A 12744-nucleotide genomic window follows, 5' to 3' on the forward strand; every position below is an offset into this window, starting at 1 on the left:
AACTAATCCTCAACAACATGAACACTCAATGGTAACTAGATCACGGACCAACACATCCCAACCTCAACAATTCACATATGGCACTGTAAAATGGCCTCTCCCTCATGTTCATGCTTATTGCACTTGACTCTGTTCTTGAAACTCCTTCATGTTACACAATTGCTCAGAAATATCCGGAGCAGTGCGAAGCAATGGCTAAAGAATTCAACGCCCTTCTTGCCAATCAAACTTGGCCTCTAGTTCCTGCATGTTAAGCTACCAACACCATGACCTACAAATGGGTATTCTGAACCAAAAGGTTTGTTGATGGCTCAATTGAAAGAAGAAAATCTCGTTTTGTTGCTAAAGGGTTTCTACAACAATTTGGCATAGACTTTGAAGAAACATTTAGTTCAGTAGTAAAGGTCACGATAGTTCGCATGATTTTGCTTTGGCAGTCTCCAAACATTGGCCCATTCGGCAATACGACGTGCAAAATGCGTTTTTGCATGGTCCCCTCAATGAAATCGTGTTCATGTCTCAGCCACCAGTGTTTTCTAATCCACAATTTCCTTGTCATGTATGCAAGTTAAACAAAACCATTTATGGCCTTCGTCAATCTCCACGAGCTTGGTATTCTCGGTTGAGTTGCCAACTTGTGGATCTTGGTTTTACAATTTCTGCAGCAGATCCTTCTTTGTTCTTACGTATGACTACCTCCCTTACTACCTTTGTCTTGGTCTACGTCGATGATCTCTTAATCACAGGATCATCTATTCAGTGCATCTATGATCTGGTTGCTGCACTGAGAAAATGAATTTCCAATAACTAACCTTGGCAGCTTGAATTTTTTCATGGGCATTGAAGTGACCTTTAACTCAAAAGGATTACTTCTCACACAACAAAAGTGTATCATTAATTTGCTCCACAAGACAAACATGCACTTAACAAAGCCTGTGAAATCGCCATGGCCACCTCTGATAAACTAAGTGCATTCATTGGCAATCTTTTTGAGGACCCAACATTATATCGAAGCACTGTTGGCTCGCTACAGTACTTATCCTTCACACGGCCCGATCTTGCTTTCGCCATCAGCAAGGTATGCCAATTTATGTATGCCCCTCGCATACCTCACTGGATAGCCGTTAAGCGTAACTACGATATCTTAAGCACACGTCTACTCTTGCTCTTCAGCTTTCCCCTTCATCCTCTTTCAATATCACAACTTTTTTCAATGCGGATTGGGCTGGGTGCCCCAACAATAGACGCTCCACCAGTCGGTTTTGTATCTTTCTCGGCAACAATCTGATCTCCTGTTCTTCAAAGAAGTAGTTTACCGTTTGCCAGTTCTTCAACTGAGGTAGAGTTTAAAGCAGTTGCAAACACTACTGCAGAAGTTATCTGGCTACAACACCTCTGTCGAGACCTCGATTTGCCACTTACTTGTGCCCCTTTACTCTACTGTGATAATTTAGGTGCCACTTACCTTTCCTCTAACCCAGTGTTTCATGCACGAACAAAGCACGTCGAGATCGACTTCAACTTTGTTAGAGATCGGGTCCTCAATAAATCATTGAATTTGGCTTTTATTTTCAGCAAAGATCAACTTGCCGACATACTTACTAAACCCTTAACAGCAGCACACTTCCAGCAAATGTGTCCAAGTCTTCATCTACAGAATCTGCAGCTTGACTTGAAGGGGGATGTTAAGGCTAAAACAGTCACTGCACTAAATACCAACTCAAAATCATCACAGAATTAGCACTGCAATGCAATCACGTATCCAAGAGAAAGCAATACATCCATGCACGTCCCTATTGTACCTTTTGTAACAAACTTTACCTTTTTCCAGTCTAGAATGTTCTATACTTTGTACAAGGTTGTTAGCATGTGCCTATAAAAGTCATTGTCTGTAATATTGATTGATTCAGTGAAATATACAAAACACATTTTGTAGCATTGGATTTTTTAGTGATGCGTGGCGTAAATGACTCACCTCACATTAGACGTTGCTAACATAGGTGTATCAATTACAAAAGACTTTTGCTTACATTATCTTACTTGAGAAAGACCTCAACGTCCTTGCTGCTGGAGTTAAGCAAGGCCCCACTTACGTTTGGAATGATGAGAGGATGATGAAAAAAATGATGATTAATAGATTTTTTCTTGGGAATAATATGAAGTCCATAAAAATATCAGTTATTGCCAATGTAGTATGTGTTCTTTCACTCATGGTAAAATAACAAAATTTATTTCTTCCAGTTAGTTTAACCTTAAACTTTCAAGTGGTTTAATATAGCTTAAGCTAGAGAAGCGTTTTTAAAGTAGTATCGGAAGTTTAAACTTAAAAAGAAGAAATACTAAATTTAATGATTTATATTATATTATAATAGTTCAACTCGGTTTGTCGAAGGGATTTTTGTGCAGACTCTAATTTTCCACTGATCAGGACAGAGGAAGTTCATATGTTCGAAGGCTGTGACTTCAGCTATTAATTCTTTACATGACCATTATTTATCATATGTTTGATCTTTGGTTCTTTTTCTTACATACTTTTCAGTTGGCCCCAGGTGGTTAAGAGACTTCCCATTTTGTTCTTTAAAAGATGGCTTTAGATAACAGATCACTGAATTCACAAGAAGAAACTGGATTAACACAAAAATCTGACTAGGAAAGGCGAAACCGGGAAGAATTTCCTTTGCAGATTATTGGGTGTAACAAGCGTAGCCTCGAAGATTTTACAGCATCATCAACAATTTCTGCATATACTCTACAAGAACCACATTATTACTGCACTTTGCAATTTAGCATAACAAAATGAATTTGATGGTTGGGAAGCCAAAAACAAAGAAAAACCGCATAGTAGATCTTCCTCTTCAATTATGAGGCTTGATGCAACTCAGATGTGACATTTCTTCACACAAAATGATGCAGATAGAAACAGGCATATGTAATACCAAGCAACATTAAACTATTGAGACTTTGCTTGTTTGGTGAATCGCCTGCAAGAATATGTACACTTCATAGATTCAGCACCCAACATCGTGTGCATCATTCAAAACAGAAGCCAGATGGGTCTATGTAGCATTTACCTAGTTGGAGATAATTGTTCTTTATGTTCCATTCAAAATCCCAGTGTTGTCTGTCATTTTTAAGTGTCCAATAAGCCCATCCAAATGAAGCAGCATTATATACCTCTAATTGTGCCTTTCCAAACTCTTGGTAATCTGTCTGAGATCCAGTTGTCACATTCCACTCATTCACCCATTCCCCTGAGATCAATCCACTTTCAAAAGAATTATTCTTACTGCTCAGAACCTTAACCAAGTCTCCAACTATATAATGTCTCAAATGAACTGAGGTTTCCAATTCAGAATATTAAGAAAGACAAGGGAGCAAAAAATATCACTTTGAAACTCATCTGAATAGAAAATTTGAAGGATAAGACCTCAAAGAAGCAAAGTATTTTCCATATTTTGACTTACCAATAAAAACAAGAGGGCCATTGGAGCTGTTGAGGGCCTGTAATTGAGCTTCCCTGCTCTTGTATATGAATTGTATATTATCCGCCGAGCTCATATTAACAAAGAAAGTGTCAAAAAGATTGTAGAAATGCAAATCCACCACTACATTGTGAGTGCCTATGTTAGCTTGATAAAGTTCCAAGGGATCTGCATTGCCAATTCTTTGGCAAATTATTACATAAGCTGTTGGTGAGTATTTTCGAACAATTTGGTAGCCTCGCATATAAAATGAAACTAGAGTATCCAAGGGAACTGTGGTTGCAGATGGTTCATTTAAGAGCTCAATTCCCAGCAATGCAGGATGCGTTGCATACCTGCAAATGAAAGCAGTCAACTTGTATAGAGCTACATTTCAGAAGGGCCTGAAATAATGATTCAGGTGTCATAAAATAACAAACCGAAACAGATAAAAGTTCTTCAAGTGGCATTTTTTAGCACCATTCACGTCATATAATTTAATATTACCATAGAATTCTCTCTCTCTTCCTCCCCCACTCTGCATCTGAATTTGAAAGAGAGAGGAAGCCATAAGAGACATATATACAGGACTCTTCCACTCATCACACACATGCTTCATAATCTTCCTACTAGCAGTTATAGCTGATACACTCATCACAGTCATCATCTATGAATGTTCTAGTTCCGAATAACTAGGATACTTGAATATCACAAATCCACAACAGAGAGAGAAATGCTTATTTTATTTAATTCAAAATAAATACATAGAAAACCTCATTTTCTTCATAATTTTCCTGCAATATGACTAAAGTGAGTTATGTTGATTCTCCTATATTGTTTTCAAGAATTTTAAGGGATATAAAGCCATAATCTGATTTGAATGACTCCAGTTCAACCTTTTTGAAGCTATTTTGGGGGGGTTGGGGTGGGTGGGGTGGGGGTGCTTCAGTCTTCTCTTCTTCTGGGTGGGAAATGAAAAAACAAGCATAGCTATGGACCTGAAGTTGAATTGTTTCAACTCCATTAACTATCCAATCCTCATATATTATATGTTTCCTAGCTATAAGACCATTACATCCCTGAAAGAACTAGGCCAGTATCCTTAGACAATAATGTAAATTTTGGTAAGTTCTTAACCCCACCAACCATCAGAACATTGAACCTTGTGGCAGATATGCAAATAAACAAGCAAGTGGATAACTCTGAACAAGAACTGTATCTTTTGAATTTAGACAGATTTAGGTGAAGGCCAATAAGCTGCCCTTTCAGGATGGGATGTGACAATCCAAAAACTTGTCTAGAATGTACCTGGAAGCTAGAAAATCAATAACATCCAATGTTTTTGAAATGTAATCCGGGGAAGTAGGCCAGCCTATAAATCCATCTTGACTAGCACTATGTTCCATCCCGTTTTGGGAGCCAGGAGCAGCATGGAGGTCGATTATGCACTTTATGTCATAGGCTCTGTACCAAATATTTCAGTCAATGTCAGAACGAAATGCTATGTTTCAATATCTGGAACAGAGTAAGGTGAAAGCAAGACCCACTGTGCCCATGAGAATGCATCATCCAGAGCCACAAGAGTTCCTCCAATAAATGGAGCAGGAGGATCAGGATCAGAAGCAATCCACCAGCCAACTGGGATCCTCACAGTATTTATTCCATTTCTATGAAGAAAATTGAAATCTTCAACAGTTATAAAACTATTTCTGTGTCTCTGCAGTTTCAGAACGCCGATAAATTAAATAGACAAGAAGAAAACAACAAAGGAGGAATCTACTATCTCTCATCAAGAAAAGATTGTCTTTATAACAATCCAAAATGAAACTCACCTTCTCAGGGGAACTTTACACGGTTCATGGACATATATAAATTTTTTCTTCTTCTTCTTTTTTTTTTTTTTTTTTTTTTTTTTTTTTTTTTTTTTTTTTTTTTTTTTTTTTTTTTCGCATCTATCAAAGAAGACAACATCACAAACATACTAAACAAGAACAGTGAAGTATGCCAAAATTATATCACATTTCCAAGCTCATATGCCAGATCAGCTCAGATAAAGATGTGGAAATAACACGTGGTTACCATACTAGGAGTTGATTCAATTGATTGCCAAATATGTACTCAAAAGAACTCTTTCTTAGCACTCATACTTTCAGCTATCCTAGCAATCGAAAATGCTGGTGCAGGATCAACAAATACTAAAATGTTATGATTGACCTTATCCCCAAGCAATCACTAGTTCTCATTGAATTAGTCATATGAAGAGTAGAATAGATTATACATTAAAAAAAAGTTTCAAGTGCTAACTTCTCCTCGAATCTTTACAGATAGCAATGTGTATGAGAATATGCTGATAAATGAATAGAGATGGTGCCACCCTGCCTATTATACTGGATAAAAAGATTTTAATAAAAGAAGAGAAGTTTTTGCTACAGTAGATATGGAGTTACCTTAAGAACCTCCTTGGCCTTATCTTGTCCATATCCATTTGCAAGCTGGTAATCTCCATGCAAGTTATTTGCCACAATTGTCATCTCAAATGTGCCTGCATTATCATCCCATCCCGGCATTCCTGGATAGTCCCCTGAGAGCTGATTTCCCATTGTAGCCTAAAAGAATATGCTATCATGTTTTTATAATTAAAAACTTTCACATCTAAGAATAGACAATTGAAAAATAATGACATAGTATCAAATGCCACCTTGGTCCATCATTAACAGATTTAGTTTTGGCACAGTCAGTGCACATAAAGTGGTTGTAAAAGTATCTGTTGGCTGTTCGCTTGAGGAGCCGCTCGACATATGGCTCGAGCAGTTGCGGGAAACAGGTTCGCTCGATGCGGGCTCGACACGCCGCTCGATCGAACATCACTAATTCTGCTGAATTTAGGGTTTCCGCCGCATAACATATATATAGTGATATTTTATGACTTGTACTGTATCAGAGTGAACAGTAGCCGTTCTACATACATTGTATTGTGATTCCTCAAGTAATACAAATCCTCTGCAGCTCCCGTGGACGTAGGCAATTTGCCGAACCACATAAATACTATGTCGTGTGTGATTGCTTGTTTTCCCGTGTTTGAATTTACTTTATTGTCATCATTTTTCACAACATACCAAGCATGCCTGACTATCTATACTTGATATAAATGCAACGCAAACAATATTGGTAATTTTGATTCTTTTCCTAAGCACATATGAGGGTGAAAAGCTATTACCTGTAGATATGCCCCACTCTCTAGTTTTATGTGAACTCTACTGTTCTTCCTTTCAATGAAAAATGTTTCTGATGTGGAAGGGTATTCTGCAGTTGCAGAGACAGAGCACCCTTCTCTATCACATGATATAAATTGACCTTTGGAGGTGCGCAACTGAAATTTTGATTCCGAAACTCTCCATAGCTGTAAGAAAATAAAGGAGTGGGATGAGTTTCTTTGTAGATCAGGAGCACTTCCTTTATTTCGAAATCCACAAACTATAAGTCATAAGGATATGATACGCTGTTATAAAATCATATGAGGACTGTCATGTTCATCAATTTGTATAAAAGATAAATATTACTTCTTAGCCTCCGAACAAAGATCAAGGAATATAAGAATCAGTTTAAGAACGATGAAGCTGAACAAGAAAACATTTCCACTTGAGTACAACTGAATTCAAAACTCAATCAATCTACGATCTCTTGACTACATTTTTGTGCTACTCCTGTGAACGGCTATCAATGTAATTTTAATTTCCCATTCCTCAAAATAATGAAAACGCCCATTATTAAATAATAAGAATTCATGCAATATAATAATATATCTTTTGGTTAGATTCAGCAACTCAAACTGTTAATCTCTGCAAAACCAGAAATTACTATTGGCATCATTATTGGCAAAACACTTCCATAATCGGCAAAACCGATTTAAAGGAATTACTGTAGGAAAAAAAAACACTGCTAGTATGCAAGACCAAAAGATCAATTCATAGACCAATATACCACTGCCAATAGAAAATTATACCACAGAACATTTTGGTCAGGCACCTCACTTTAAAAGTTTCCCATGAAGATGCTACATCTCTGCTGACTGTAACATTCGAGCCTCCCCCATTCTCTGCACACACATACTTCTGCAATGTCACTGACTTAAATTGTACCTCTGTTCCATCCTACGCTCCCGTGCCAATAATGGGTCAGCCAAATCAATTATGAAGAACCAAGGTTATGTCCAAGAATCATAAAGACAACAGAGTTTGGAGAAGAAGCTCACAAGCATGTCTCCGTTGGGAATGCCATCAAAAAGTGAAGGTTTAATCCAGCCTTCCACGACCAGCCACCCTCCCAAGTTCACTCCTCTCACTTTAGAATTCCCACGTAATCCCTCCACTTGGGGACCAAGAATACAACAAAAGAAAACCATTCGCAATTGGGTTAATATCGATAGCTATTAATGAAAGTCCAACGAATTGGAGGTAATAAAGCTTACCCGAATATGCTCCAGAGAAGATGAGCCAACAAGACAGTAGAAATGCACATACCCATTTGCTAAAACCAAGTTCCATGAAGAATGCAGGCCCCCCCAAAAGCTTTATCCATCTGCAACAAAAAGCCCTCCAAATAAAAAAAGCGAGATTATTCAAAAAAACCCCTCAAAGCTACACTTGCGAGAATCTTGGCAATTCCTTACTTATCACTAAATTGATACCAAATTCAACCTTGTAAACAAGCTCGTGGTTTGCCTTTCCAGATTCCCATTATGTTAATATTTTGTTGAAGCCTTGTCCATAGTCGAGACAAACCGAAAGCCATTAAAATACGAGCAGAAGAAAAGAACAATGTTCTGGAGTGTCAAAGAATGAAGAGGGGGGCAAAAGCGTGCTGATGTTGTCGTGTTCATACCAAAGGTAAAAAAAGGGTGACCCGTGACCTCCCTCATGGAGTTTTGGAGTGGTTTTGTGGGGTTGATTTTCATGGTAATTGACCGTTTGACTTGGAGAAAGGTTAATAAAAAAAGGTAAACTTTAAGCACGGCATAGATTGGGTCCTTGGGAAAGGGAAAACAGAGGAGGGGTTTCAACCGAAACTTATCTGCAATTCCTCCTTTAGAAAGTGATACGTTCATCAGTTTTTTAAATTTATTCTGTGAACCAAAACTTTTTTTATTCTATCTTCTATAATTTTGTTTTAAATAAGGGTGATTTTATAAAATGATGATATTTTTGTAATTATCTTATAAAAGTACTTTTCATTAAAAATATGGTTGTAAAACTAAATGTGAAAATCATTATATGTATCATTTTCCAAATTAATATGTTTTTATATAAATTAAAAAAAGGTCATATTTTCATATTTCTATATCTTTACTGTATAATTTTTTTCCTCTTCTCTTAACTCAAACTCATCATCTTTGAAAGTTTTTCCATCTAATTAATATATATATATATATAACAAATTAAATAACTGAGAACAAAATAAATATCTATAACTACTGAAATACTAAATAGAGAATCAATATGAGGTGTCACTAGTTTACTGGCTCCATAAGGAAAAAAAAAAAAAAAAAAAAGAGAAGAAATTATTCTGATTTATGTGGAAGTTCTTTTTCAAAAGTTAGACAGACATAAATTGTACGTAATTTATGCTTTTCTTTGGTTTTCTTAGTCGAACGATTCATTATTCTTTAATTATATTAGTGGAATCTTAATATTGTAACTTACTTTAGATAGGCATCAAATGATCATAACTCTGATCATGGCTTGAATATCACTCTAAAAAGAGTGATAGCTTGGATGATAAAGTATAATCATCCCTTAATATTGAATTTGCAATTTCAATTTTTATTTTGTATCAAAGTTATGGATTGATTCATTTAGGCCCCATTCGGATAGTGAGATGAGATGAGATGGTTTTAAATGAAAATTGAATAAAATATTGTTAGAATATTATTTTTTAATATTATTATTATTTTTGGATTTGAAAAAATTAAATTGTTTATTATATTTTGTGTGAAAAATTTTAAAAATTGTAATAATGAGATGAGATGAGATGAAACTGTTTTTGAACCCAAAAGGGGCCTTAAATGATTTATTGTTAATATTTAATTTAGAGTACGTTAATGTGAAATTATAATGTATAAGCATAGTCGTCTAAGTGAACATTTTAGTACAATTGAATTGCAATTAATTGATTTAGATTAAAGTTTGGTTTAAAATTGGATAAAAATTGAGACAAACCTATCGAGATTTCACTATAACCCTTGATCAGATGCATTAATGATCAATTGCAAGACTTATGCTAATTGCTTCAAGGAATTAAATTCCACCCAAATCAAATTTGTTATTCCTTCAAAACTTATTTGTTTTGGGCTTTTTCCCAAAGCCGATTAAACAGGAAAAATGCCCATGCCATCTCAAATACTCCATACAATGCAAGAACAACCTAATATCTTGGGCCCGCCGAAACCTGAAACAGAAAGTTATTAGAAACTACTTCATACGTACAAGATCAAGAACCTAATGCAATATCGCCTGTAGTACTACTTGACCATTGCTTCTTTAAAGCCAATTGTCATATATGCTTTTTTTTTTCTTTTTTTTGTTGTCTTTTTTTTGCTTTCAATAGAAATAGCATTGATGATATGAACCCGTGGGAATGAATTCCCTTGAACCCACAATCAATTTGAAAACACCCCAAGAAAGCCAAAAATCAAGTCAAGGATGGAGAATCTAGACCCGATGAGAACCCGTTTCAAGAACCTAGATTATATTAAAATCTAGACCCGTTGAAGAACCCGTCTCAAGAACCCAGATTACAAAGGAGGAACGCCACAAAGGTTGTGATTTACCTTTGATAAGTTCAAGAGTTCAATCAAGAAAAAGAGGAGAAAACTCAACTCACAAATAAAATTCAATATTGTCTGACCTTCAAATGAGGCTACAAGGAGTATTTAAACTAAACCTAATTAAAACCCTAGCCAAAATAAAGCCCCTTTTTACCCAAAATGCCCCTGATGAACAGTGTCATGCTACAGTACCCGCGGCTACAGTACGGCTACAGTAACGCTACAGTACCTCTTAAAACCCTAATTCCTAAAAAGTAACTTTCCAAATAAGCCATTGGCCAAAATACAAGGCCTTCTTGAAAACCCTAGTTCATTGAAAATAAGACGTGTGGGTCAGGCATCTTCAAGCCCACTTATTCTAAACTAATAAAATAAATCATTTAACCAAATTTGAAGTCTCCAATAACAATAGGCCCTATCTCTAAATCATGTCTTCCACAGCTCGAATCAAGTGGATCAAAGCTGGTTCTCCTTCTTTCAAGCCCAACTTGAGTGTTGGGCTCTTGCTAGCTTCATCCCAAGTGGATTGCACCAATCCGTGCATTGCTTCCTTGATCTTCTTGGCCCTTGATCTTGTAATTGGCCCATCTGGAATTTGCAAATGATCTTTAAGACTAGGCCCACCTTGGTTCCCATCAATTGAAGATGTCGATGTTATTACAGTAACTAAAACGTATATCTATCTCGTGTGTGTATGTGTATGTGTGTGTGTGTATATATATATATGAGTTCTCGAGTGGTAATTTTGATTGCTAGAACAAGGGACTAAATTAGGGATGGTAATTCATGTTCACAGGTTGTATTTGTGTTAAGTCATGGATATTCGATTATATGGATCAATCAGAACATGACCCGCTAAGCTAAATGGGTCATATCAACTTCAAACCCTAACACGATCCATTTAAATAACAGATTGTGTCGTGTCATCCATTATGACTCATTAATAATTAATTAGAAATAAGTCAATTGCACGACACGCTGACTCATTTCAACCTGTTTCATGTAAATGAATTGAACTAACCCGCATAACTCATTAGACCTAATTAATATAATTTCACATAATAGTTAAAATATATATTTATTAGTAGCCAACTAACAAAAAATATCAATATTTTTCAAGATCTTGACCTACAATAAAACCAATATTGCAAACCCAACATAGCAAATATGAGCATAGATCCAAAATTACAATCTCAATACAATAAAAATATAAGCATATTGAGAAATACCAATATTCAACCCAACAATAATAAAATTATAATTTTGAAATAAAATTTAAACGGGTTATTATAGATTGGCCTGTTATTAACTCATTTATTAATCATTTCTTAACGAGTCAATCCGTTTTTATTAGAACTCATTTATATCAAATTCTAATATGCTAATTTCGTATTGTGTTCGCGATTGTGTTGAGTTCATAAGTTTTGTCACATATTATCACCCCTAGACTAAATTACAAGTTACTTAAAATTCAAGACTGTAATGGGCAAAATATATAAATCCAATAAGTTGTTTGCAACAGAGTCCAATTAATCTTTTTAATTTTCTTCTTTTAAAGTAATCATAATTATACTTGTTAACGTTGTGTTTTGTATACCTGAACAAGGTTCTAGCAACCCAGGTCGGGATCTTCACCTGTGAACACAAAGAAGAGGGTGAGCTCGGGGGGGGGGGGGGGGGGGGGGGCGGTCTGGGGAACCTCAGATGCCTAAGTTAGTCTTGCGTATTTTCGGTATTAGCCTTAGAATAATCGAGTTCAGAGAAAGTTCTTTGTACTTGGGATGTGGCTTTTATACGATGTTCCGAGGGAACATTTTGTTCCCTGTGTCAGGGTTAAGCCGTCCCACTTGCATCTATCTTAGTCTGAGTATTTAATGCGACGTGGTGTTCTGAGGCAAAGCTTTCAATGCGGCATGGATCTTGGGACAACATTTTTTTCCAGGGCAAGTCCTAGTAGTGGATGAACAGCACAGTCACTTCTGGTCTCCCTCCATCAGAGAACAAAGGGTTATCCGCATCTTCCGTTTATCTGCTAACATATGTCCCTTAACGCTAGCTGTAACAAAGGATGTCAGAGTCGGCGTCCATCTATCCCCTGTATCTGGTTTCCTGCGCTATGCATCCTTCTTCCTCTAATACAATCTTGAGAGTTTGACCCCTTTGGCAACTTTGGGGCCTCAGAAGAGTGAGAGTCGGGCTAGAATGAGACCCAATGTTGGGCCCAAACCCAATTAGGATGGGTCGGGCAAGAAATATCCCTGCCAATACTCTTTATTAAAAGTGATAAAATACAAAATATCGATTTTTTTATTCAACTGATCATTCAACATTAACAAAAGAAAACATACTAGTCGTTCTCATTCTATCTACGTACGCATGCATAATTATGATCATCAACAGTGATAGTTGCAAAAATATAGTAAATTATATGGCAGGCCATAAATGACTAGCTAATTCACA

At 36.3% G+C, this 12744-nt stretch overlaps 1 protein-coding gene across 5 annotated transcripts; it reads right to left on the reverse strand.

Moving 5' to 3' along the window:
• Positions 1–2606: 2606 nt before the first annotated feature.
• LOC121243427 (probable glucan 1,3-beta-glucosidase A) lies at positions 2607–8362 on the reverse strand. 5 transcript variants are annotated; one of them, XM_041141643.1, is made up of 11 exons: positions 8159–8362; positions 7930–8054; positions 7714–7829; positions 7493–7612; positions 6679–6861; positions 5909–6067; positions 5009–5178; positions 4770–4925; positions 3465–3817; positions 3072–3335; positions 2607–2981 (listed from the first exon to the last, which is right to left on the reverse strand). In XM_041141643.1, the coding sequence occupies exons 2-11, from the start codon at positions 8003–8005 to the stop codon at positions 2896–2898; spliced, it is 1683 nt and encodes a 560-aa protein (XP_040997577.1). In that variant the 5' UTR covers positions 8006–8054; positions 8159–8362; the 3' UTR covers positions 2607–2895. The 5 variants fall into 5 exon arrangements, with proteins under 5 accessions (XP_040997577.1, XP_040997510.1, XP_040997644.1 ...); XM_041141576.1 differs by having other exon boundaries at positions 8131–8362; XM_041141710.1 differs by having other exon boundaries at positions 5909–6049; positions 7930–8362.
• Positions 8363–12744: the final 4382 nt, after the last annotated feature.

This window comes from Juglans microcarpa x Juglans regia, chromosome 1D (genome assembly GCF_004785595.1).
Source record: "Juglans microcarpa x Juglans regia isolate MS1-56 chromosome 1D, Jm3101_v1.0, whole genome shotgun sequence".
Classification (NCBI taxonomy): domain Eukaryota; kingdom Viridiplantae; phylum Streptophyta; class Magnoliopsida; order Fagales; family Juglandaceae; genus Juglans; species Juglans microcarpa x Juglans regia.

What these genes read in the sequence shown, in the direction of transcription:
- LOC121243427 (XM_041141643.1), bottom strand. Translation starts at nt 8,005, where the DNA reads ATGGAACTTGGTTTTAGCAAATGGGTATGTGCATTTCTACTGTCTTGT. An exon ending in AGAGTGGGGCATATCTACAG is followed by an intron (nt 6,068 to 6,678) that starts GTAATAGCTTTT and finishes ATATTCTTTTAG; the next exon opens with GCTACAATGGGAAATCAGCT. An exon ending in ATTGATTTTCTAGCTTCCAG is followed by an intron (nt 3,818 to 4,769) that starts GTACATTCTAGA and finishes TTTCATTTGCAG; the next exon opens with GTATGCAACGCATCCTGCAT.